The sequence below is a fragment of the Sinocyclocheilus anshuiensis genome, unplaced genomic scaffold (genome assembly GCF_001515605.1).
Source record: "Sinocyclocheilus anshuiensis isolate Anshui unplaced genomic scaffold, SAMN03320099.WGS_v1.1 scaffold110, whole genome shotgun sequence".
NCBI lineage: Eukaryota > Metazoa > Chordata > Actinopteri > Cypriniformes > Cyprinidae > Sinocyclocheilus > Sinocyclocheilus anshuiensis.
Window position 1 is genome coordinate 1,835,502 of NW_015544155.1, and position 25,582 is coordinate 1,861,083.

At 36.7% G+C, this 25,582-nt stretch overlaps 1 protein-coding gene and 1 pseudogene across 1 annotated transcript; one reads left to right on the forward strand and one right to left on the reverse strand.

Moving 5' to 3' along the window:
• The first annotated feature begins 8,378 nt into the window (after positions 1-8,378).
• On the forward strand, positions 8,379-20,603 carry LOC107695422 (xin actin-binding repeat-containing protein 1-like). The gene is made up of 9 exons (XM_016495323.1): positions 8,379-8,536; positions 9,368-9,428; positions 10,222-10,596; positions 10,669-10,756; positions 13,674-13,819; positions 14,120-14,167; positions 14,815-19,016; positions 19,948-20,078; positions 20,372-20,603. Exons 1-8 carry the CDS (start codon positions 8,379-8,381, stop codon positions 19,985-19,987), a joined length of 5,118 nt encoding a protein of 1,705 aa, XP_016350809.1. The 3' UTR covers positions 19,988-20,078; positions 20,372-20,603.
• A 493-nt stretch (positions 20,604-21,096) lies between these two features.
• LOC107695386 (solute carrier family 22 member 13-like) lies at positions 21,097-24,031 on the reverse strand (annotated as a pseudogene).
• Positions 24,032-25,582: the final 1,551 nt, after the last annotated feature.

The following is a 25,582-nucleotide window of genomic DNA, read 5'->3' on the forward strand; positions in this document are numbered from 1 at the left end:
GAATGAGCTTTATTCACCACTTAAGTGTGCGCAAACACAAGGAATTTGTTGTGGTTTTACAGGAGCTCTTGATACATACATGCATACAAATAACCATATATATATAATATATATATATATGTAATATCGTATTGCATATCGAATATCGCATTATTTAATGAGTTATCGCATATCGCATTTTTCTTCAATATCGCACAGCCCTAGTAGGCGTGGTTGACTCTTCACTTTTATAAAGAATCTAGCATAGCGTTAGTTCTGGCAGGTCACGTTAGTCAAGCTCGCATCAGCTGACTCTCAGCTGATCCCCATCAGCCAATGGGAATACGACATCTATCTAAGCATTCATATATAAGGTCCCTCAGTATTATCAGCAGTTTTCGCATTGCTCAATAGCTAATTACGCTCCTCCATCCCCAACTCCTCCTCTGTCAGTCAGGATTCAGCCTTCTGATTCTCCTTTGAATCAGACTAATTCTAAAATGTGTACATAACATTATTGAACTTTAACGATATCTACAATACATTTATGTTGGTTCTGTTCTGTTTACCCTGGGGGGGTTATCGCTGCTCTCCCTGCTCTCATCAATGCTAGGCTGCATGGATGCGCAGGAAGTTCTTGCCCAGAACAATCCAAACTGTATGCTAATTGTCAATCATCTTTGACGATAGTGGTCCTGACAGAAATATCTCTTTGGATTTGACACTTTAGTCTTTGCAACTTTACAGATCTTCTTTATGCACCAAGAGCTTGTAACACTCCAAAGAGAAAGGAAAAATTGAAATCGCATCATATGACCCCTTTAAATAGCGTGAGTTAGAACCAGTATTTCCTTCAGAAAACACAAGTCTAGTTTAGGGTGAAATTTAAAAAAGACTTTACTAACCTATATTTAGGCATTTTACTAACTTGTTCATCTATTTAACAGACATGTAGCAAATTAACAACAAATAAATAAATAAAAATCAGTGATTCCATAAAGACAGAAGTCTGCTTATCATGTTACCATACAGTAGTCTTGTTTTATGGAGCAATCTGCATCACTGAACAACAGCTCTTTGTGCCTGTGCTTTCTAATGTTCAATCTGATGTCTTGACAACGACACTCTCCTGCCCTCTATTGGTCGATTTGAAGTGTTACAACGATAAACAAAGCATATCTGTGGCCCAGTTTTCATGATCTTGATTCTGAACATATGGTTTTCCAAACGTTCCCAAAGTTTTGTCAGATTAGTCTGGCCAGATGAATGACAGAAACTAAATCACAACATGACAAAAAATATACTAAAATCAACGCATGTTAGTTAATTAATTTGTGTTAATTAACAAAATCGAGCACATAGAAATGAATGTTAGATTGTAAGGTCCTATCTATTTATATTAAACCTGGAGTGAAATATGGACATGGTTAAAGAGTTTAACTTGTGTCGAACTTATGTAAACGTCTGATAAATTGGGACACCTTGCATTCCAGATGGGATGAGAAATCCAGTCACATGAAAGCTGTTCATAACAGCTTATGAAACAGCAGTATTCATAACAGATTAAAGGATTAGTTCACTTCCAGAATAAACATTTCCTGTTAATTTACTCACCCCCATGTCATCCAAGATCAGGTCTTTCTTTCTTCACTCGTTTTTGAGGAAAATATTCCAGTAGGCTATTTTCTCCATTTAATGGACTTCAATGGGACCCAACGGGTTGAAGGTCCAAATTGCAGTTTCAATGCAGCTTCAGATGGCTCTACACGATCCCAGCCGAGGAATATGGGACTTATCCAGCGAAACGATCGGTCATTTGCTTAAAAAAATGTTTATACTTTTTAACCACAAATGCTCCTGTTGCACTCGACTTCACGCGCATCCCGGAGCTAGTGCAAGACGAGCATTTGTGGTTAAAAATTATATCTTTTTTTTTTTTAATGACCGATCGTTTCGCTGGATCCTGGAAAACATACTGGAAGGTTTTCCTCAGAAACCTTAATTTATTTTCGACTGAGTGAAGACAGAAAGACATGAACATCTTGGATGACATGGGGGTGAGTAAATTATCAGGAAATGTTTATTCTGGAAGTGAACTATAGTCAACCTAAAAAAAAAAGTCACTAGTCAACCTAATGTAAGAGTTGTATAGTTAGCCGACGCGGTCCACTAGGTGGCCTCAGTTAGCTTCCTGTGAATCAACAAATACAAGCAAAATGCATGCATCGCTTAACGTCAGGCTGTTCTTGGATGAAGTGAAAAAAGGCATAAAACACAGGCATCATCACCGTTGGGCAAGTAGTAAATAAGGGGAAAAAGAATATTAACATAAATTAAAAATAAACCTACATGTGAAAATATAATTATATTTTTCTTAAATAACACATACTCCCTATCTACAGGCCTTACTATTCTCATATCATATATAACTGTGATGTTCTACAAAACAACTGTCAGGATCATGGACCTGTTTTGCCCCTGTTTCTGTTTCAGTGTTCCCTTATTTGGTCATGTTCCTGTTCTCGTTGTCTCATTATTAGTTGAGTCCCTGCACCTGTTTGTCCCTTGTTAAGTTTAGTATAAATGTGTAGTCTGCCTCGTGTGCTGTACTGAAAGCATATCAAGAGTCATTGTAAATGGCAACAGAGTGGACTGCAATCAAACAGCAATGTGAGCGGGGGAAACAAACAGCTCACACGACTGACCTGATGAAGAATTGGCTAATCTGCAATTTAACTGGCAAGAATTAAGCTAGCAATGTTGCTTCAGAAACTGCACCATACTCATTTCAATTTTCAAACTCATAATAACACAGCCTACTGCAGTACTCGCTGACAATGAAATGTAGTATTCATTGTTAAAATTACAAACTGTTAAAATTACAAATGACTTGCTTCTTGCGTCAGACCAAGTCTGCATCTCATTGCTAGTTTTACTTGATCTTAGTGCTGTGTTCGACACTATAGAATCATGACATACTCCTAGATCGATTACAAAACTACACAGGTATTCGAGGGCAGGCTTTAAGATGGTTTAGATCCTACCTGTCCGATCGATCACTGCCATTTTTATGCATTTAGCGATAAATTGTAATCACATTGGCATCCTTCTGCATTTATGATTCAGCAACATGAACTGGATGCAGGTGGTATCAGTAAACAAAACTACTGTAATTAGAAGCTCAGAAGGTTCAAAGTTTAATCTAATAAATAAATTTGAAATTGAAGTGCAAAACAACTACACTAAAAAAGTTGTTGAAGGATTTACTTTGGAAACATTTTTACTCAGAAATTGCTTGTAAATCTCACAGTTACAAAGTACCAGCAAGTAACACATTGATTTAAACATTCTTACATTTTTCAAGTAGAAAAACTGAAACAGTAATTTCTTGTAAAACATTCTTCAATGATCTCCATTTACAACTTTAAAAAAATATTTTTGTACAGTGTACATTATTAAAAAGTGTAGCGAAGAATCAGTCCTCTGCTTTCTGCATAATGTTAAGGTGAAGATCACAGGTTATTTTGTGAACCTTACTCACAACGAGGCACAGGGTCTTCTGTGTACACTTGATGAACCATGAAACCATCCATGCCTGTCCTGAGGCCTGGGTGTTAAACATGTCCTGTGAGACTTTAAAATCTGTCAAAGGAAGCAAACATTATACTGTAAATCCATTGTATGCCTGAGGGAATGTCAGAAAACTCATATAAAGCTGCTGAAGATGTTAAGCTTTTCCATCTTTTTCTTCCACTCAACTACTCGCCAATATTTAAATAAAACATGTTAACCTTCCTACGAATGCTAAGATCTCATATTGCTATTCTGCAAACTGATGACAGGGCTTCCCTTCAGATAGACCTCCATGGAGACATTTAAAACACAAAAAAGCCAGCTATGTTTCCTTTATATAGAGCAGTATTACTGTTTTCAAAGTGCAAGGTGCTTCACATCGTTTCTTTTATGTTTCACAGCATTACAGACACACAGTTTTCCCATTAGACTCGACTCAACACCAACCGGTATATGCTGTGGGTTTGAATAACAAAGATAAGAATTGAAATGTAAAGGTGCCAGCTGTTTCACAGCGCTGTGAAATTGCGATGTGTAACCCTGGGGCTTCACAGAGCTGATTTTACTGCATGAAAAAAATGGAAGTTGGTAAAAGTTCTTGTTACACAGGTTGAGATAAAAAAAAAAAAAACATTTGTACTAGCCTGTGGTCATGTGAACACACGCTGGCAGATGAACATGAAAAACATGGCCACCCAGAAGCACACGGCACAAAAATTGCTGAAAATTTACTCACCCTCAAGTAATCCAAGATGTAGATGAGTTTGTTTCTTCATCAAAACAGATTAGTTTCTTACAAATATGTAGCTTCAAACTTTACAAGATGTCAATTGATGGAATGAAGTTGTGTTGGTTGCTTGTGGATTTTTGTGCTGTTTTTATCAGCTATTTGGGCTCTCATAATGACGCTGCCCATTCACTCCAGAGGACCCAATGGTGGGCAAGTGATCTAATTCAACATTTCTACCAATCTATTTCAATGGAGAAACGTATCTACATCTTGAGGGTGACAACATTTATAGCAAATTTTCATTTGCTTAACTGTTCCTTCAGTTGCAGTGAATGTGCTTCAAATCAAATCTTAAACTTCTATTTAAAAAAAACTGTACTCACAGATAATATAATGAAATGAAAACATTACATTCCAGTCGCATTCCATTTCCATAATAAGTAGTACTCTTTTTAAAATTATGCTAAATGATTTTTACAGGTAAATACACAGTACAGAAATGCACATCAAGTATTTAATGAATTCATTTAATAAATTTAGGATAATATTCCAAGTAGAATGTCACAACCTGCCATGTAAATTACTATTTTGAGTTTTAGAGCCGTATTAATGAATATTCATTCATTAAATCTTAAAGATGAAATGTTGACATATTTTACATATTCACTAAATCATAAAAAGGATCTCATGCTTCAGCAAAACAATGGGTTTCTTAAATAAAATCAAAAGTAAACAGCATATAGAGAGCTGTTATGTAGTAAACAGATCAACACTCAGTCCTTTCATTCAGCACTTCATTTAAACACACAGCTGATCTTGGATCAGAGATGCAGGGTAAATAATACACTGGGGACTCAGGAAAGACATAACAAATACCTCTCTTTGCCCCATTGACTACGGCAGAGTCTTAGATGGAGACAGACTCTCAGATCAAGGCAGAAACTCAAATCCAGTAATTTCCTGGACTGTCAAGGGCCACTGAAGTTCATTCAAGTGAGCTGTTCATGCACTAAAACACATGACAGCCCCATGCACACAAACATGATCATTACAGTCAGAGCACCTATAGTCAAGTTCCCCTCTTTCTAGGTGCTTTCATAGGGGAAGGATAAGCCACATTACTGTGTGTAGCATTGTCAACAACCATGTCCTATAAAACATATTACTGTAATATAAAATGATTGTATTTTCATTTGTAATGTTTATTTTAAGATTTTAATATCTGTAATTATATGACCTGTGAACAATGTATTCAGTACCATAAGGAAAGTTGCATTGAAATTAAAAATATTTACATTGTTGCTCTATTAGCAACAAAATCAGACAAATATAGATTTAAACACAACTAAAAGGAATAGTTCATCCACAAATGAGCATTTGCTGAAAATTTACTCACCTTCAGACCACCCATAGTTCGTTTCTTCATCTGAAAAGATTTGGCTAAATTTAGCATTACATCACTTGCTCACTAACGGATCTTCTGCAGTGAATGTCAGAATGAGAGTCCAAATTTTAATTTTTGGGTGAAATGATGACTCATAATGATAAATGAGCACACGATGACAACACAGTTTGTGTGGAATATATTGAAATTATGAATCAAATAAAAATATTTCTTTCTGTGCTTAAAGTCTGTCTGCAAAGTAATCAATTATCAGTCTCTCATTGGGCATCATGGATGACTTGAAGGATTTGCAGAGTTCTCCAGTGCCACTTACAGGTTGTAAAAATAGCTTGCACCTGCAATTCAACTGAGACATTTAGCTTGAAATAGGCGACAGAACTGAAGGAAATAATTTGACAGCAAAGTGCTAGCACAGAGAGCAGACAGACTAGTGTTAGTCCAAAGATATATGACTTTAAAAGGGTAATTAACTAAGCAATTCAGGATTAATGACAAGCAGTTCCTCAGGTATTAACTTAATTAAAACTATCTTACAGTAATTTAAGAGTGTAAAATCTGGCTAAGGAAGATGTTAATGCAATGAACTGCAAAATGAAAATAATTCAAACTTTGCCTCTGATACAAAGCAAGACTTAATCGTGAAAAACTCACATTTATTCACGTTCTTTTCAGGACACTTTTCTCAAAAAGTGCTCATCACTTTGACTCAAAAAACGTTTGATATAAAGTATGAACTGGGAACAATTTATTTTTGCCAAAAATGGAAACTCAAAAATAAAGGTTTTTATCTTAACGTGTTTATGATGCAAGACAATCTACTCCCCTAAAACAATGTAATCATTCATTGGTTAACAGGTTCTTAACCTGTTTCCAGAGTGCCTGAAACCAGCCATCAAGGTTTCAAAGCACTGAAGCAGGGCAAAAAGTACAAAGAAGTGATTATATCAAATAACATGCAAAAATCTGTCACACTTATTAACAGAGCAAAGTGTGCGGATTATGAACACCATGTAACTTTGGACTCATAGGTTAATCCATGCATTTCACAATTGGTTTCCCGGTTGCTAATAGAGAACCGTGTGTAAAATTTAGACACAACAAAATGCCTCATAGCTGTTTTTGGCTGCTCTTTTTAGGAACAAGATGCCACGCCAGCTCTCAGACTCTGGACTGACCCCTGAACATAAGTGTCTACAGCAGTCTCTACAGGGGCAAAAGTTAAAAGGCAGCTCGACCCTAATAAGAGAAGGCATATAGAATATGGTTGAGTAATAAAGTCTAACCATCTGTTTAACGCCTATCACAGCATGTAATGTACTGATAAATTGCAGAGAAAGCATTTAAGATAAACTTAGATTAAGATAAGATAAAACATTTAAATTATTAACTCACAGCATTATTGGATTAGAAGAGTATGTTTGCTGAATAAATCTGATCATAAAAACACACAAAAACACAGATAACAATGTATCCAGGAAAACAGGGGTCCAAGGGAAAAAAAATGCATCTATTATTTTTAAAGCATTTTATATTATTTAAGGCAAGGCGCCAGGTGAATAAATATATATGTAAAAAAAATTCCCTTGAAAAAAGGTACAAAACCTGTCACCGGTGTGGTACTTTTGTACTCAACCTTATTTACCCTTATTTACTGTACATAAGGTGCATATTAGAAAAATATTGAAAGGGTACTGCCCCAGTGACAGCTTTTGTACCATTTTTTTCTGAGAGTGTAATGACTTGCCTTGAATGTGAGAGAATCTCCTGTGGTGACAGACAGCCAGGCCTGATAAACGCTACGTTCGTTTTGCACATATTACACAACATATGGGCAGAGACGACATGTAACACTGTGTAAATTCCAAGAGTAGCAGCCATGTGTTTTATTGACTGCAATCAAAAAAAGATTTTTCCAGCCTTTTTATAGTGTACGAACCTTCACATGAGGCAGTTTTCACAGCGTCAGGTATAATAAACCACCTGGACTTTGCCCACAGATTCTGCATAGCAAGCTCCCCGCGTGATGCACAGAGAACTATCTCTAGGCATCCGTGAATGGAGTGAGCAACACACTTTTCAGAGGTAAAATATTCACTTATTTTAACCATTTGATGTCATTATATTAAAAACTTGTATCCGATTAAAAAACAACCTGAATTTGTAACAGAAGCTTTAAAATGGAATCATGACTAGGTCTATTTAAAATATATTTAGCTTTTTAAAGTGCATAACAATGGCTTACGAGCGTTCGGTAAACGAGTGATGGCTAATTATCAGTTAGCAGTTGATAACTGGCATTATCAACACTGGTAATGATTAATATGAGTTATGTGCCAATTAATCAAAGATGTTATTTTCTGTATAATTTAAAAACAAAGTACACATTTCTTCTTACTGTGCATGTTCATTTTAAAGTTAAATATAAAAACTGTAAAAAAAAATTTAAATAAAAATCCACATTTTATTTTCTGTATAATTTAAAAACAAAGTACACATTTCTTCTTACTGTGCATGTTCATTTTAAAGTTAAATATAAAAACTGTAAAAAAAAATTAAATAAAAATCCACATTTTAAACATGCAGTTTAATTACCGCTTTAAAAATGTAAGACCACACCATGTGACTGAATGCCACAAATGTGCTCTCTGTCAAGCACCATGTGATTTGTGTTCAGACTGTGTAGGTTGGGCTATGAAGGAAAGAGTATTAGCTGAGGAAGAAGAAATGGAAGTGAAGAGCAGCTTGCGGAGGGCCCAATCTCTCAGAAGTGTTTCTACCGATCGTGTCCTGTCCTGGACTGAAGCTGGACTTGGAGACAAGAGGAAGTCTGTCTCTCAGCTTGTGGCACAGTGAGGGAGATGTTCCTCTTTCTTTCAAAGCATAGTTCACCAATAAATAAATGCTCTTCCATCATTTACTCATCCTTATGATGGCCTAAACCTGTATAACTTGTAACACAAAATGTGATGTTTAGCAAGAATGTCTCAGCTGCTCTCATAACATGAAAGTGGATTGGCACCAAGTTCCAACAAAGGGAAAAAATGCAAAAATGTAAGTACAATAAAAGTTGTCCATAAGATTCATTCACTACATATATTCTGAGTGTTCTAAAGCCATACAATACATTTGAGCGACAGATTAAATTTTAAGTTGTTATCCACTGAAACTCTTGCTTGATATTTGGTTACCATTCACTTCCTCTGTATGAAAACAAGCAGCTTAGACGTTCAGCTAGAGATCTCCTATTGTGTTGCAGAAAAAAATAAATGAACGAGGTTTTGAAAGACATGAAGGTGAATAAATTATGATAGAATATTCAATTTGAGTAATCCATTGCTAGTAATCCAAACCAAGATTTTTTAATTTGTTTGGTAATAAACTCTCAAAGGGATAGTTCACCCAAAAATGAAACTTCATTCATCATTTACTGACCCTGAACTTGTATGAGTTTCTTCTGTTGAACAAAAGAAGATATTTTGAAGAGTGTTGGTTTGTTTTTTTCCATACAGTGGAAATTTCTTCTCTTAATGGACTCAGTGTTAATGTGTAACTCTATGATAAAACTGTCAATTATGCCTTTAAACAGAAAGTGAAACTAACAATTCTATTTACTGGAATTAATTAAATTAAATACATGACTTTATCAGACCTTCTGAACACCATGTCTTCACCACCACCAGGTACCAAATCTCTCCTGGAAGAAAACCCAAAAAAGGTGATTCAAGGGATATCAAGCATGAGGTAAAAACACTAAACCTCAGATGCTCTATTAGATTATTCAGTATTATTACATGGCTTGCTTGATACTGATGGTCAGTCACGACATTCTGAGGTCAGTTATTTCCCAATAATGATATTAATCATTAAGTCGTTAATAGCAATGCTGTTTAATACCTGCTCATACGGGTATCTGAGACTGGCACTTCTTCACATTTCTCTCATATCACACCGCAAACTTGTTCTCTCTTGTTTCATTCAAACGCTGCTGGTGCCATTTTGCACCTCAGTTATCGACTGTATTTACTGTAATATGAAACCAAAGGACTTTAGTATTAATAGTAAGCCTATGGTAACATTGTTGAAGTGTTCGTCTTGCTGCTAGAACAAATGATTTATACAATGTTTTGGGTTATAAGATGATAAACGGGTAAGATTTTTAAATAGTTTCTCCTCAAACCAGGTTTTGTCCCCATCATTATTTATGTGGAAAAAAACTGTGTAATAAATGTTATGACTGTACAATATTCCTTAAATGTCCATCTTATTAGTTTAATTCATTAGCTAATAAAATAATCTCAAATCATATTCAAATCAAAATATTCTCAATCAAAATAATCAAATATTCTCAATCATCATTTTTTTTGTTGTTTAATTATTTACTTATGTGGCAAGCAGCAATGTAAGAAGATTAATAGTGTGTAATGAGAATATTTTGTAATAACAACAAGCTGGATGTACATTATCTCTTACTAACACATTTGATACCATCGTTGTCCTATGATTGTGAAGGTGTTTTCTAATTTATCTCCTCCAGCTCAATATGCAGACCACAACAATTCCCGTCAGTGAGAATGAGAGCAGAGTTGAGACAATAGTGAGGAAGACTGATGTCAAAGAGAGGTCCAGGGTCTCTCCTCTCTCCCGCAGTAAGTCTATGGAGAGTCTCCCTCGGCACAGACCTTCAGGCACCACAGCACTCAGGGCGCTCTTTGAGTCAAAGATCACCACCCAGCCTGAGACCAAGAAGAGCAAGACGGCACTTGAATCAGCGAGCGCTAAGAAAGCCAATAACACTACTCTTCCTGATAACAAGGATGCTGAAGACACAAAGCCACAAGTAGAGGCAGAGGTTAATAACAGCCATAATGAACAAGAGAAAGTGACCGAAGAGGTTCAAGTGATTACAAAGGTAAACAGTTGGACCTTAAAGAGATGTACATTTGAGCATTTGTATTTACTGATGAAATAATTACTCTTTCAGAGTGCAAGAACAAAGCAGATCATAACCCGATCTGATAGAAGAAAAACAATTTCTGGCATTTATAGTGAAAAAATATCCTCTCCAGAGGGTGAGTACATGCATAACTTTAACATTTTATAAAGATAAAATTAGTTCTTGCACATGCAAACCATGATGTCAGGGTGTTCTGGGTAATTGCTAGGGTGCTTTGGGTGTCAGGACAGTACAGGGTAGCCCATATGAGGGAGGGGGGGGAGGATTATGTCAATGTATTTTTTATATAGAGAGAGAGAGAGAGAGAATTATATAAAGATTACATTATTACATATTACTTATTTACAATCTCACTGCCTGCCATGATGATCAGGTCTGGGTGATGATTGAAAATGTATTTTTTAAGATATATTTTATACAATTTTATGCTAATGCTATAGATTATTTTATATATTTTTGTTCATTTTTACTTATATTTTCCTATATATTTGCAGACATTTTGATATTCTCAGTTTGAACATTTCAAGAACATTTCTAAGTGATTTCTAGGGTTTATCTTTTTGCATTAGTTATTGTTAACCAGTGCTAACCAGTCTGATCACTTAAAACATCTAGCTGCGGGATTTGAGGTATCATGTCCATACCCCAAACAGTACAGGACAAGTTAAGTGCCCAGCTTAAGTAGGGTTTCGGGGTTTATTCAAAACTCTAACCCAAATGATGAGCAATCGTAATAGCAATGCTTACCTCTGCAAACACCGCTAATAAGCATTCTAGTTCAAGGTTAAATTTCATATGTTGACAGAGTATCATGTGACCTAAATGTCAAGAGCAAACTATATACTAGACCATGCAAGACACAAAGCAAAAACGAATAATATTGCAAAAACGGTCAAATCAAACTACCAGTGTAATATAGAAAATACACTTTATTTTCTAATACTTTGGTCATGATATAACTTGGGCCACATGTGAGAGGCCTCCACATTTTAACTGAGGAAATGCCAGATGACATCACAGCAGGAGCAACAACTGTTCACAATGATATGAGATGAAAATAACATGCTTACTTTAGTCATTTCTGAGTGCTGGGTTGGGGCAGACTGGAAAAGTAGGTATGTATCTCAACAAGTGATTGACTCAGCCTGGTGTAGCAATAGCAGAACAGCTCCTAAAATAGCTGGCTGGCATGTATCCTTCCATGAGAGCAGGATGGGGTCAGCTGTTACCAGCACAGAAACGGCCACAGGCTTGCTGACACACTTGGAGGACACACATGGCCACTAGACCAGTCAAAGGATCATTATTGAACTAAGTAATAAAGTAATTCAGAGGGATTTGAGTTATAAGCTTATGAGCAAAGAGAAAGAGCGCTGAATGGTGAGTTTATGTTTACACATTTTTAAACCGTTATATTGCATTAAATAGTGTGTGTGCTAAAGAGGATTTCTGACAACATGTCTATTACAGAAGACCACTGTTGTGACCAGGGATTTGTGTCCAGAATTTGATTATTCATTTGTGTTTCAAAAACAGGCTGGAAAACAAGCTTAACCCTAACATTTTACTGTGGTTGAAACATAGGTAACCAGGAAATAAATAATCATATGTTAATTTTCAACTCACTAACATGCTGAAATTAGTTAAAGGGGATGTGTATTTGGACACTTTGCCTCATCACACTTTATTTTTAGACGGTTTTAAAGAAAATGTGTTGTTAATGAATAGCTTTTGGAGAATGCATTTGTGGTAAACTGGACAGCAAGATTTAACCAATGATTATGGAACAAAGAAAAATAATGATATAATCATTGTGATACTAAGATCAGTTGATTAGCCAGAGTGATTTAATGCAGGTGCACTCCCCAAGTAAATGTTTTACTACAATAAAAAAGACTCAAATCTATCAGATAGTGAGTTTCTGTTCCTGCGTGCTATTCAGATACTAAAATACAGCCACAGTTGATCACAATTTTATTTCACAGGCTTGAAGCAAGACAATATTTTGTCCTTAAAACTGATTATTAGCCTGTACCCTTCTGCTCATTCAAGAAAGCTGTGTGCTGGTTCTTGGTTTGCGACTGGAAATCCCATTGGTATCTGTGTCACGGAGAGTCAGATGTTTTCCAGCCTAGTTTCTGAGCACACTTTGCACACTACACTGATGACTTGCATTCATAGCAGCTGTCCACATTACTATAATGAGAGCTGACAGGGCAATAACTATCACCATTTCAAAAAGAAAAACACTTACAAAAAAAGCCTTTTTTGAGATTATGCATGAGCATGAGATTAACTGTTTGATGTAAAAATCAATAAATCAATCGCACGGTCCGTGAAGGTCCTTTGGGGATCTGTGGACATATAGGATTTTCTTTGCTAATATTCCATTTTTATTTTCTATTATCCAAATTTGATACATGAATGATCTGTTGTGCAATAAAAGGTGTAATAATGTTTGTTAGTGTTATAGAAATTAAAATCATTATAAATTGTTATTGAGAAAACACTGCTTTTTATATTTGGGGGTCCTTGTGTCCACTGAAAGTGTACAGTAGATAAGGGGGTCTCTGGGTGTGTAGAAATTCAATAAATTTGTAGTCTATTAAATTTAGTAGCACAATTATAAAGCACATATATTAGTTGAAGCTGATTGTAAAATTATAATAATTTTGGAAGGCTTTAGTATGAGGATAGTATGCAAGGTTATGAATGGAGATGACTTGGTTTGACACAGACTTTGCATCATCATTATTTACAGTTAAATCTAAAAGCCCTGCTGAAGGCTTGCTGGGTCACATATATAGTCTCTTGCAAAACTAACAAACAATATCCAAACTGTTCTTTTTAAATTAAACTCATATCTGACAGTTCAAAAAGTCTTTGGTGCCCCCTGATGTGTGCGACTGTGGGTCTCGGTTGTGAAAGCACAGATGCTGACCTTGATTTCATTCCTTTATTCAGGAAATTAGGAGTCAAAGTTTGAGTCACATTAACCATATCACGATTCTGATCTTTCTGCTGTGTTACAGAGGATAAAAGAAGGTCAGTCGCAGACTTCAGAGACAACTCGGCTCTCTACGAATTGGAGAAACCCTCTGTTTCCGTCAAAGCTTTGTCTGCACTATATTTGTCAAAAGTGGCAGCTGCAGAACCTGCAGGAAACCTCTTGAAACCAGTTAGTACTTGTAGCTACTTTTATTCTTCATGATACATGTGGTGACCTTTGGGGCCAGGTGGATGAGACAGAGTAAAACAGGCTGCAGGAAGAAAATGCTGCTAAAAGAAATGCATGTAACAACTGCTGATTTTTTTTTCTTTTGGTTTATGTCAGTGCTCTAGCTAAAAGTTGCTAAAAGAAGCATGGGTATTTATAAATGCTAATATATTTTTCAAGTTAATAAAAACAGTTCCTGGTTATTTTTTGATCATATAACCTCACACATACTAATAATTTCCTTGTTTTTGTTTGTTCCAGGACCAGAATCTCACTTCTCCAACTGGAAAAAGGCCAAACGCAATCAAGGTAAGGAAAATTTGTTTCAAATATATACCTTTATCCAGTGGTATAACTTATTTTGGCTTCTTCATTTGATTTAGAGTACAAATTAACCACTAGCAAACATCACCCCTGCTGTGAATTCTGGAATAAATTGTAATATGTGTGTAAATGTGTTTTATTAAAAATTAAGTTATGTCAGATTATGCACCTTATTCTTAAAAATAAGAAGGCCTTTTTTGTCTGATTGTTTAGTAAAACATTAGCAGCTTGTCTTTCTGTAATTGCATACTCAAATAAATAACAGATTCTGGTTGTGAACCCTTAGCTCTCAGGTGTGAAATAAAATAACATAGGAAATTTAACTACTCATTTGCAGGACAGAACATATAATCATTGTGGGTGTTTTCACCAGTCTTTGCGCTCATAATCACATTACTAACATAAGTTATAACATTCTCAACTGCCTGTATTCAGATTGCTGAAATTATTAACTATAAGAAACTTTTGGCACAAAACGCTGGTTTTCTTTGGCATGCGATTTGGCTTCCTTACAGTTCAACAGGTATGTTTAACTTCTTAACCATTTATGTTTGCTCAAAATGAATAATAATAGGCTAATATGTTACCTTCAATAATCTAATGTGGTTGTTCTTCTTCTTTCTTTTTTTAAGATGGCTGAAGGTGCACAAAACAGCACTGCATATGCACCTGAATCAAATCCACCAATACACCATCTGGAAACCAGATCTGAAGAACATGAACGACCCTTTACTTCACCACCCCCTACACGAGATGCAATGTCTGTTCTGCACCAACGCCGACAGAAATGCGAGCTTAGACGACTGCTAAAACACACTTATCCTGAGTTGAAAAATGTAGACAGTTTGGTAGAGGAGGAGTTGGCTGATATTCTTAACTTGGACCCAGTCACAGACACGGGATACCAAAGTGAGGTCCAGTCCAGGTGCTGGCTGTTTGAGAACCATGAAATCAATTCAGTGGATATCCATGATCAAAAACCACAGATGAAAAAGGAGTTTCAAGAGAGCGACATCAAGAGAACCGTCTGCATGTTTGAACAACCTACGTCTAACTCCTACAACAAAGACAACAAACCGCAACTCAACAAATCAGAGGAAGTGACATCAGAGCAGAGCATCAAGGTGGATGTGAAAGCCACACGCAAAATGTTCGAAATTCAATCAATTGATAGTCAGAACCCCTGTCCAAGCAAAAACATTGTTTGTGAGGAGGAAAGTCAATCAGACCAGAAACCAAAGAGTAATTCTGAGACTGATGGAAAAGAAACATCAGACATTCACCATAAAAGTCTAACCAGTGATTTCATTGACACAAATGAGGTGTTTGTAAGTATATCTAAAGCCAAACAGGTCTTCGAAACAATATCACATGACAAGAAGAACATTTTACCAACAAATGACAACTTAAGCCAAGAAGAAGAACTGCTGAAGGCAAATGTAAGAAACAGAGCTCAGATGTTTGAATCAACTCCACTTGATAGGATCAATCAGCAAACCAAAGAAGAATCAGAAACCATCCTGGAGAACACACAAGAAACTCTAGTTTCTTTATGCAATTTCTGTATCATGCATTCTGATGGAACCATGCTTGAAGCTAATGAAACTGGCCATGTCAAGAAAGCAAGATATAATTTCATACAAGAAGATACAAGACCAGAAATTCGTGATGAAGAGATAGTGACTGGATCCATAAAGAACATCATGCTTCAGATGCTACCAGGAACAAACTTGAACCCAACTGTGACCTTCCTAAAAGAGGACGGTCAGGGCAATGTAGAGATTCAGAAAGTAGATGTCCCTATTCACCAACTTCCATTCACTCAAGATAAAGAGTGCAGAACTGCCAATGTGGTGCAGATTACTGAAGATCTACTCAGTCAAATGAAGTCGCTGAGAAAAGGAGTCTTAATACAGGATGGAACCACAGGAACGAGAGAGATAACTGTTTATGCTCTATTTATCCACAGTGAAGACGGTACAGGGGTAATGGAGTTTGGTCAAACTGATTTTAGATCCCTTCCCTCAAGTCTAAGGAATGTTCCAGAGTCTGAAAATGGTGATCTGAAGACAGATATTAGTTCATCAGAAAGTTCTTCAGTAGTAGATACAAGCAAAACTAGTAATAATGTGCAGCTATTCCAGAGCTGCATTGTGAAAGAAGACCTTGATCATCTAAAATGCCTGCAGGAAACCTCAAGTGTAGATATTGGTGCATCTACTGGGGATACAAGTGAGATTATACCAGGTAAAGTTAACAATATCAAAGCCCTTTTTACTACCAGTATAGATGACACAAGCTTTAACATGCAGTCAGATGAAAACAAGTCAGAATTGGTAAATAATGAAAAAGATAATGCAGTAGCAACAAACCAATCTGAACATTGTCCTGACACAGGTGACAATCTGAAAAAAGAAAGAATTCTCCAAAATCAAGATATCATGAATGATGGAGTCGTTCTTCAAGCAGAGCTAGTTGACGTTGTTGAAGATGATGAGTTGGTCAATCTACAAACAGCCATTATGAACCTTCATCAGGCGACAATGGAGGCAAAGGCTCTTCAGCAGAGTGTACAAGCAAAATATACTTCCCAGACAAACCAAACACAACAAATCTGTGATTCTGGTTCAATGACCCATGAGTTTACACATGTGAAAAACAATGAGAATGTAAGTGAGAATGAAGAGCTCTTACAGTTTTCCAAAACTGAATTGGAGGAAGAAAGTAAGGAGGATGTCATGAGAGGTAGCATACAGGCAGCTCTTGATTCCTTGGGAAAATCGAACTTTAATGTCACAAAGGGTGATTTTAGAGCTGCCATGATTTATAGGAATTCTGGTAAAGGATATGCAGGACACAAAAAGACAAATGATGTGATGATGAACCAGATGAACCAGCCAAGTGATAGGACTAAAGAAAGTAAGTCAGCAATATCTTCTCCTGTGCCTCAAGCTGAAAAGGAAGCTTTAAAATCACCTGAGGGAACTGACACAACCCCTTGTGAAAGGCCATTTGAAAACAAGCCAGTGACATGTTCTCCCTTGCCTGTCTCTGTAGAAACACCTGCTAAAAATCGTAAAACTCCTATTGGACCCAAACCAGCTATCCCACCTAAACCAGATCATTTAAAAATTAAGCCAAACCCTCTTGGATCTGAAATTGACGCAGAACGTCTCAACAAATGCCAAGTCCCTCCTGCTTCTTCAAAACCACCAACTGAGCAGATTAAACAATCTTCAATTACCAAACCATCCCCAGACTCAATGTCTCATGAAGATGCACTCTGCGAAAGTGTAGAGCATACTGATGCCAATGAAACAGAGCCTAATGATACATCAGTGAGGAACACTGACAATCCTAGAGATAAAAAGCTTAATTATGTTGAGGTTGTTGAAGAAAATCCAAAGAGCTCCCAAGAAAGCATTGTCAATGAATCTTCCACTGGATTTCATGCTACTCTTCAAAACTTCGGGGTAAAGCCGAGTGGTTCAGTGCCTCCTGTAAAACCTAAAAGAATCAAAATGGCAGAAAAAAATCTGAAGAACACAGACAACACCAATCCATTCAACTCTACCACTCTGGAAACTGAAACAGCACAGGAAATCACTCCTCCACACGACAATGACTCCTCAGACGAGACCTGTAAGACAGATAGCAACAACTGTGAGGAAAGAAATGCTAAAAGTGATGATCAACAAGTTAGTGGAGTGGTCAGACGGGAAAAGAACATTAGAAGAGAGACTGAGGATGAGCGAAGGCAGAGACTCTCGGTGCACATGGATGAAATCATGAAAGGAAATGTGCCAGCTGTCATGGAGATCTTTGACAAGCTGAAAAAGCAAGAGGAATTGAAAAACATACTCTCCAAAGTGGAGGAAATCGAAGAAGATACCAACAAAGTGGATGTGAGCTCACTTAAAAACATTTTTGAGAGCGTACCTGATTGGGTCGTGCCTCGGGAGAAGAAAATCAAGCCAAAAATAGTCACACCAAAACATACTGAAGCACCAAGTGAACCTGAGATGATGTCATCCATGGAGGTGGCTTTTGGGGACTTAGAGAAAGCTGGTGCAGAGATAATCCGTTTAAAAGACCAAACACTTGCAAGACTCATGGATATAGAGGAGGCCATTAAAAAGGCTCTTTACTCAGTATCGACTCTGAAATCTGACTCTGACATTGTAGGACTCTCTGGTCTCTTCAGGGAGTCAATGGTGGCCGTACAAGGTTCACCTCCATCAGGTAATATCAGGAAAATCAGCATTGGGTCAAGCAAATCACCAAAAGCTCAAAACCAGATTGGAAAGAGGGGTTCTGAACAGTCAGTGACACAGAAAAAGCCAGTGCTTTTTATTCCCACAACTAAACAGAGATCAGCCTCTCCAGTGTCTCCTTCATTTATTTCCATTCAGTCTGCAGCGAGGAAGCCTTCGGAGTTTCCATCACCTCAGATCAGTCCCCTGAAGGAAGAACCAAAGGAAGAGACCAAGCTACAGTGCTGCTGTAGTGTGCCTTCAGACCGCAGGCAATGTTCTGGCACAAAAGGGCCGTCCTCGAGCCCTGCGAATCCACGATGGCAGGTCAGTGTGCTGGAAGTGCAAACGCGGCCTGAAGGAGAGAGAGTCATTGGTTCAAAAACCATCGGCAAGAACTATGAGAGGACAGACTGCTTCGGCAACAAGTTCTACTCCTCGAAAACCTCCACGGTTGTGACAACTCAACCTGAAACCATGACAACTTCTAAAAAGCTCATCATGAGCAGTCCAGCCACATCGGAAATTGTCACGTACCCAAGAATCAACACACCTTTTATTAGAGAAGATCGTCCCAAACTGTAAATTTATTTCGGTTTTGGTTTTTACATAATTGCAAGATCTAATTATGTAACAGCCAATGCATTTTTGTACTTTTTTGCTTGGTTATCTTTTGAAGATCATTGTTAAGTATTTCAGTTTCGTTTTTTTTTTGTGATTTCCTCAGTGTGTTGCAGTCACGCAGTAAACATGTTCTGATATTTCTGTGAATACAATATAATTTGAATTTTTGCCATATTTGTTAATAAAAAATAATAGAAACGTGTCATGTCACATTACAAATTTCAGTAAAAGTATGTTTTCATACGAATCACGTTATATTAATTTTCTCACTTCTAAAATTGCTAGGTTTACTGAAACACAGTGATCAACCAAAGTATTTCCCAAAATTTTTCTGGTAACATTATTTACTAAAAAGTCAAGCATTTTAAAATGCCTAGCAGATCAGTATTTTATGTACATTCAAAGATGCTTATAAATCAAAATATATAATCCTGTGTTTTTAATAATCAACATTTCTATTTAAATGCTTTACATTTTTTAAATCTGTTTAACTATTTAAATGTACATTAATAATGATCTGTTAAGCCTTCCATTAAGTTATTATGTTTGTCAATGTAAAATGTATTCATTATAAAGTGTGTTTTGAATTTAATAATTTAGAAATTTTATTGAACTTAAGAGGAGTACTGCACCATGTTGGAATTCCAGACATTGAAAAAAGATTACCAAAGAAAAAAAAAATCATCCAACTGATGGATAGACATAGTGAAGCCAAAATACAGCTTTTACCATGATACCATGCAAATACCATCATTTACACCAGTGTTTTCCAAGCCAATGCTACATTAAAAAACAAAAACATCCTAATAGCTTAAGTGAATTAAAAGCCAACTTCTGACCCCAAGTCTTATGGTACGGTGGTGTGTTAACCCTTTTATGTGACTGTAGTTTCAGCCAGCAGCTCAGGAAACATGCTCAGCCTGTCTGAAACCGGTTTACCCAATGGAAAGAATGGCAGCTGATAAACTCATTTTTCACAAAACCTGTTTCTGCTGCAAACACTGCAAAAAGAAACTGAGGTAAGAATGTTTCTGATAATGCTAAAAGCTGATAATGAACATCACTGAAATGTAAACATGTAAACACATTACATTTATGATTCTAAATGAATGAAAACACAGCAAATCATTAAATAGGAAGTGCTGAAGTTGCAGTTTTGCACTCTTAAACTGTTAACCTACAGTACTTTGCTGACATTGCAGCTGTTGCTTAAAACTGTTAATCTACAAATATGCTCCATATTAATGTAGTTTTTATAGCCAACAGATCACAAGCAATAAACATGCTAAAAAGATGTTTTACTTGGTTTTAGCCTTCAAAGCTACGCGCCTCTCTACGGGGAATTCTACTGTGTTTTCCACTATCAGCAGCTTTTCAAAAGGAAGGGAAATTATGACGAGGGCTTCGGCCATCAACAGCATAAAGACCGTTGGCCACAGAGGAATGACACGAAGATCATTTCGAGCTACTGAACAAGTATATGGGCCGTAACCTTGACTAAGAGATGGTCTGATGTAGGCAAATATGATTTTCAGGTCTTTTTGCGATTGATTTAACATGAATATATAAATCAATATCTCGCCATATATTCTAAAATGTTTATGTTGTTATGTTTGAGACCTTGATGAAAATGTGTTTTATAGCTGTAATACAAAATATTTTACATAACTTGTTGATGTTGATGATCTTAATAATTTTTTTTTGAAATGTGTTGAAAATAGCATGGATGTCAGGGATAATATCAAACCTGAAGATGTGTACATAGCTTTGAGAAGCCATTTCATTGTCTCAATTACTAAAATTAATAAATAAATTCTAGCTTCATTAAAGGCTTGCTAGTTGACCCAAGTTTTCTGTAGCATCTGAAAAGCACTGAATAAAACCACTACTGCACGTTTTCAATCATAAATAAATCACAGATTTTTACTATTTTTTTTTAATTGAAATGATACAAAAGTACAAATTAATTTTAATCAATAAAACTTTAAACATGACACTTGCAAATTGAAAAGTAAACAGTCACACCTATGTTTGTCATATTTTCCTCATTCACGCATATGAATAAAAATCTAAAAAGATAAATAAAAAGAAAATAGCAAACTTCAACTACATTTTTAAATAGCAGTATAAATCTCATAATGTTGTGCTCCTGGTAGCCATTTCCTGCTCCTGATTCAGTCCTTTTTCAATACTGGCTTTCTCTGATCCCCTGTAAATGGAAAATTAAGAAAAGTAAGATTTAATTCTGTAATAAATTCTGTGCATCAAAAGTTAAGTACTTTTTCTATGATTTATTATTGGAAGAGTTGTTTCACGTATAGTTGAGTGAAATGTCACTAATATAAAGAAAAGCAAGGTATAAACGCACATGCTGTCTTCCACGGGGACCTCAGTGTGGTCCTGTAGGTCAGTGTTTAGTGTCTCTGGAAGCAAGAAGGTCAGAGCTCCTCCCACAAAAGGAAGAGAGCCGTATATGACCATTGGAATAGCAGGATGATACACGTCCAACAAGCCAATCAGAGGAGCCAGAATACCAGCTACATGTGCACACATGGAGTTCAGTCCCACTCCATTTTGCCTATATGATTGAGTTTAAGAACAAGAGCTCATTTACAATCTATAATTGAAGATTATTGAACAGGCATTCTCAACTCTGGCCCTCGAAGCCCACTTTCCTGCCGAGTTTAGCTCCAACCCTAATCAAACACACCTTAACAAGCTAATCAAGGTCTTCAGGATTACTAGAAAGTTACTGGCAAGCAAGTTTGATCAAGGTTGGAGCTAAACTCTGCAGGAAAGTGGACTTCAAGGGCCAGAGTTGAGAACTCCTTGTTATAGAGTGAGTGTTCGTGCAGGTTTCATTTCATACATATGCAGCACGTACCTCACAACCGTTGGGTAGAGCTCAGCAGTGTACACATACACTATAGTGAAAGAGGAGAACTTCCCAATCACAGTCACAATCACAGGATACTCTGTGGGAAAAAAAGCAGATGGAGTTAAATTCAAGAATATTAATGTGTCCCACTAATTTTCTGTCACATTAATGAACAGTTAAGCAGTTATTGTCATGTGAATGTTTTTCCATCACAGTCTTACGACAAATAATTTTATGATTTGGTGAATTTTTTGCAGATTCTTTTGAATATGTACTCATTCATAATTTTTTTTTTATGTCACATTAGTGAACATTCTGTCATTTAAATGCTTTTCCAAGACAGTCTCATGACAATTCCTAAGAATTTTATGATTTGGTGAATTTGTTGCGAATACACATGCATTTGTACAATCTCATAAGTACAAACTATGTACGATCGGTTCGTGCCCTCCTGAGGGCGGACTTTCATGGTGACGTTTTGCCTACAAAGTATACAATTCATTCAGATCGTACTAATTCATTCGAAACTAGCACAAGGAATTCTCATGAGATTAGCTTGGTTTTTCTATTCTAATAACATTTCACCATCTGAAAGTGTTAAGATACTGTTTTTGTCTTCATTTAAATAATATATCTATTGTATTATATTGTATATATAACTAACTTATTTTTATGAAATGTTTTGGTTAAAAAGTACATGCATTTAACCATATGGTAAACATATGGTAAAACATTTGCTGTACATTTTTAATAATAATAATAATAATAATAATAATTCATTACATTTATATAGCGCTTTTCTAGGCACTCAAAGCGCTTTACATTGTCAGGGGGTATCTCCTCATCCACCACCAGTGTGCAGCATCCACCTGGATGATGCGACAGCAGCAATAGTGCACCAGAACGCCCATCACACACCAGCTTATTGGTGGAGAGGAGACAGAGTGATGAAGCCAATCAGTAGATATGGGGATTGTTAGGAGGCCATGATGATCAGAGGCCAATGGACAAATTTGGCCAGGATGCCGAGGTCACACCTCTACTCTTTTCGAAAGACATCCTGGGATTTTTAATGACCACAGAGAGTCAGGACCTCAGTTTAACGTCTCATCTGAAGGACGGTGATTGTTGACAGTATAGTGTCCCCGTCACTATACTGGGGCGTTAGAACCCAGACAGACCACAGGGTGAGCACCCCCTGCTGGCCTCACTAACACCTCTTCCGGCAGCAACCTAGTTTTGAGCTACAGGGTGATATGGCTGCTGGTCGATTTTTAGGTGTGGTTTAGGCGTTCAAATACTTTTTGTGGCCACTTTATGTAGAATGATTAGATGTAGCAAAACAAATTGTAAACATTTTCATTTTTGATTATTTTCACAAATTTTGGAGGCAAATTTTTTCTTCTTTTTCTGTACTTCTAAAACAAGACTCTGAAGTTTCTCACCCGCTGGTATAGCAGGAGTAATCAGACAGGCGGTGCCTCCAAGAAGCAGCATTGCGCTCTGGCAAATCCTCCTCCCAAAGCGCTGAATGAGAGGAAAGCAGGACAGCCGGGCGGGCGGGAAACTCTGCAATGCCAAAGATGAGTTGAGTCAGGTAAATGTCCAGGCCGAAGTTCCCCACGTTCAAGCTTACGCCATAGTAAACCAGGCTTGTCACAAACCTATGATGGCATAAATAAACATATGATAATACGCTCGGCTGCCTTTTTAATCACATTAGAAAAGGTTACATAGCTTGATTTGGTTGCAAGATCAGTCTTTAATTCTCACTGATAATGCTTTATTGTTAACATTTTATGCTGTTGCATTTAACATTATATTGTATTTAATATTGAAAACTGGGGTACTTTAAAGAGGTTTACCCACATAAAAGCTCCTGAATGGTAAACTTGGATAAAGCATCAAAGGTAAGGGGTAGTTTTTTCTTTACGTCTTACCACATTTTGGATATATAATAGATATGGGAAATGCTGGCATAACTCACCACATATAGCACATGATGAGAGCTCTCTTTCTCAGGTAATACACTCGAAAGAGGTCTAGCATGGTGCCTTTATTTGCCGTGTTCTCTGCTTTCATCTGATAAGGCATCCTTTCATGTTATTTGATCATTTTTAAAAAATTACTTTTGATTCAAGGGTATGTTTTAGAAGGAAGGAGTGAATTTTGTTCCTATTTTGTTTAACTGAATCTGAATGAAAGCGAATAAATAAATCTGAATTTAAAAAAAAAAATTGCACAACTGTAATTTATTACATTTGCAATAAATGGTTAGCCAGCTTTAGAGCATTAAGAATGGGTGTCTCAACCATGGTACTGCTTCAACTGTACCCTATATGGGTACAGTTGAGACAAAAACACCTTATGTTTATGAGCTAATTGTGGAAAATATAAACTACTTATGGCTATTATTAGTTTATGATATTTTAGTACATAAGCAAAAGAAATATCATGTGAAAAATCACTTCATTTCGGCATCTATTTTACTTTTAAAGTAAAATAAATAAATAAACCATAGACTGTATAAAAACGAAAACTGTAGGGTAAAGAAGTTGATTACCTCAGTTATAAGAGTGCTGATGCCTTCTGGTGCCTTATAAACCCATCCATAAGTACATGGCGTCGTCGTGTTTATTCCATAAGCTTAAATAACCTCAAGATCAACAGGTGTGAACATCTTACAGCTCTCATATTGTCCATTACTGTCCTGAGGGATGGTAAGGTTCAGCTGCTTATCCTCTGTCAGGTTGGGAGCACGCTCTACGATCCAGCTGCTGTTGCGGTTGTGTGGGAAGCTGATGGCGGTGAAGACCTGACCGAACATGTGGAAAGCTTCGAAGATGTTGGGGAGACAAACCGCCACCAGCAAGCGCTTCTGAAACGCCCCAAACTCGCCGACAGACGACAGGATCTGCGCGAAGTCTATTATGATCACTGCTGCACGACCGTCAGCGGCGGCTCGCGCTTAAAACACCTGCAAAACGGTTCACCTTCGCGGAGTGAAATTAATTTTTAAACGTGTCACAGGTTCAGCATATCTGCACGTGCTCTTATCTGTCACGACAAAGATAAAGCAGCTTTTTCACAGCGATAAGGGCAGCCAAAAGATTTGAAATGAATTGTACTAAAATATGTTCTTATGCAAAAAAGGTATTTAATAGCAGGTTAATAAGCTGGTTCTAGTGGTTGAAATGTACTGAGGAATTCCAGCAGCGTGTGTGCGTGAGGGATTTTGGGTCATGAGGCTAATGCAGTTGCGGCCTTTTGGGGGCTAGTTCACCCATCATTTAAGCACCCTCATGTTGTTCCAAACCCGTGTGCATTTCTCTCTGTTGAACACAAAAGACGACATTTTGAAGAATGTTGGTAACCTGACGAAAAATGTGCCTTTTAAAATCATTTTCTACATTTTACTAGTTATTTATCAGTTAACTTCAAATGTTTTGTTATTCTTAAGTAGTTTTTCTTTGCTGTAAATCAAAATAAACAACTTTTATATAATTCAGCTCTGCGGGAGCATAATATATTCAAATACAGTAATATATACCAATAAGGAGGCATTTTAGGCACCTTTTAAATTCATTCTTTATTGATTTTAAAGCATTTAAAAACATGCCTTAAAATTCAACACAAGCTAAAAAA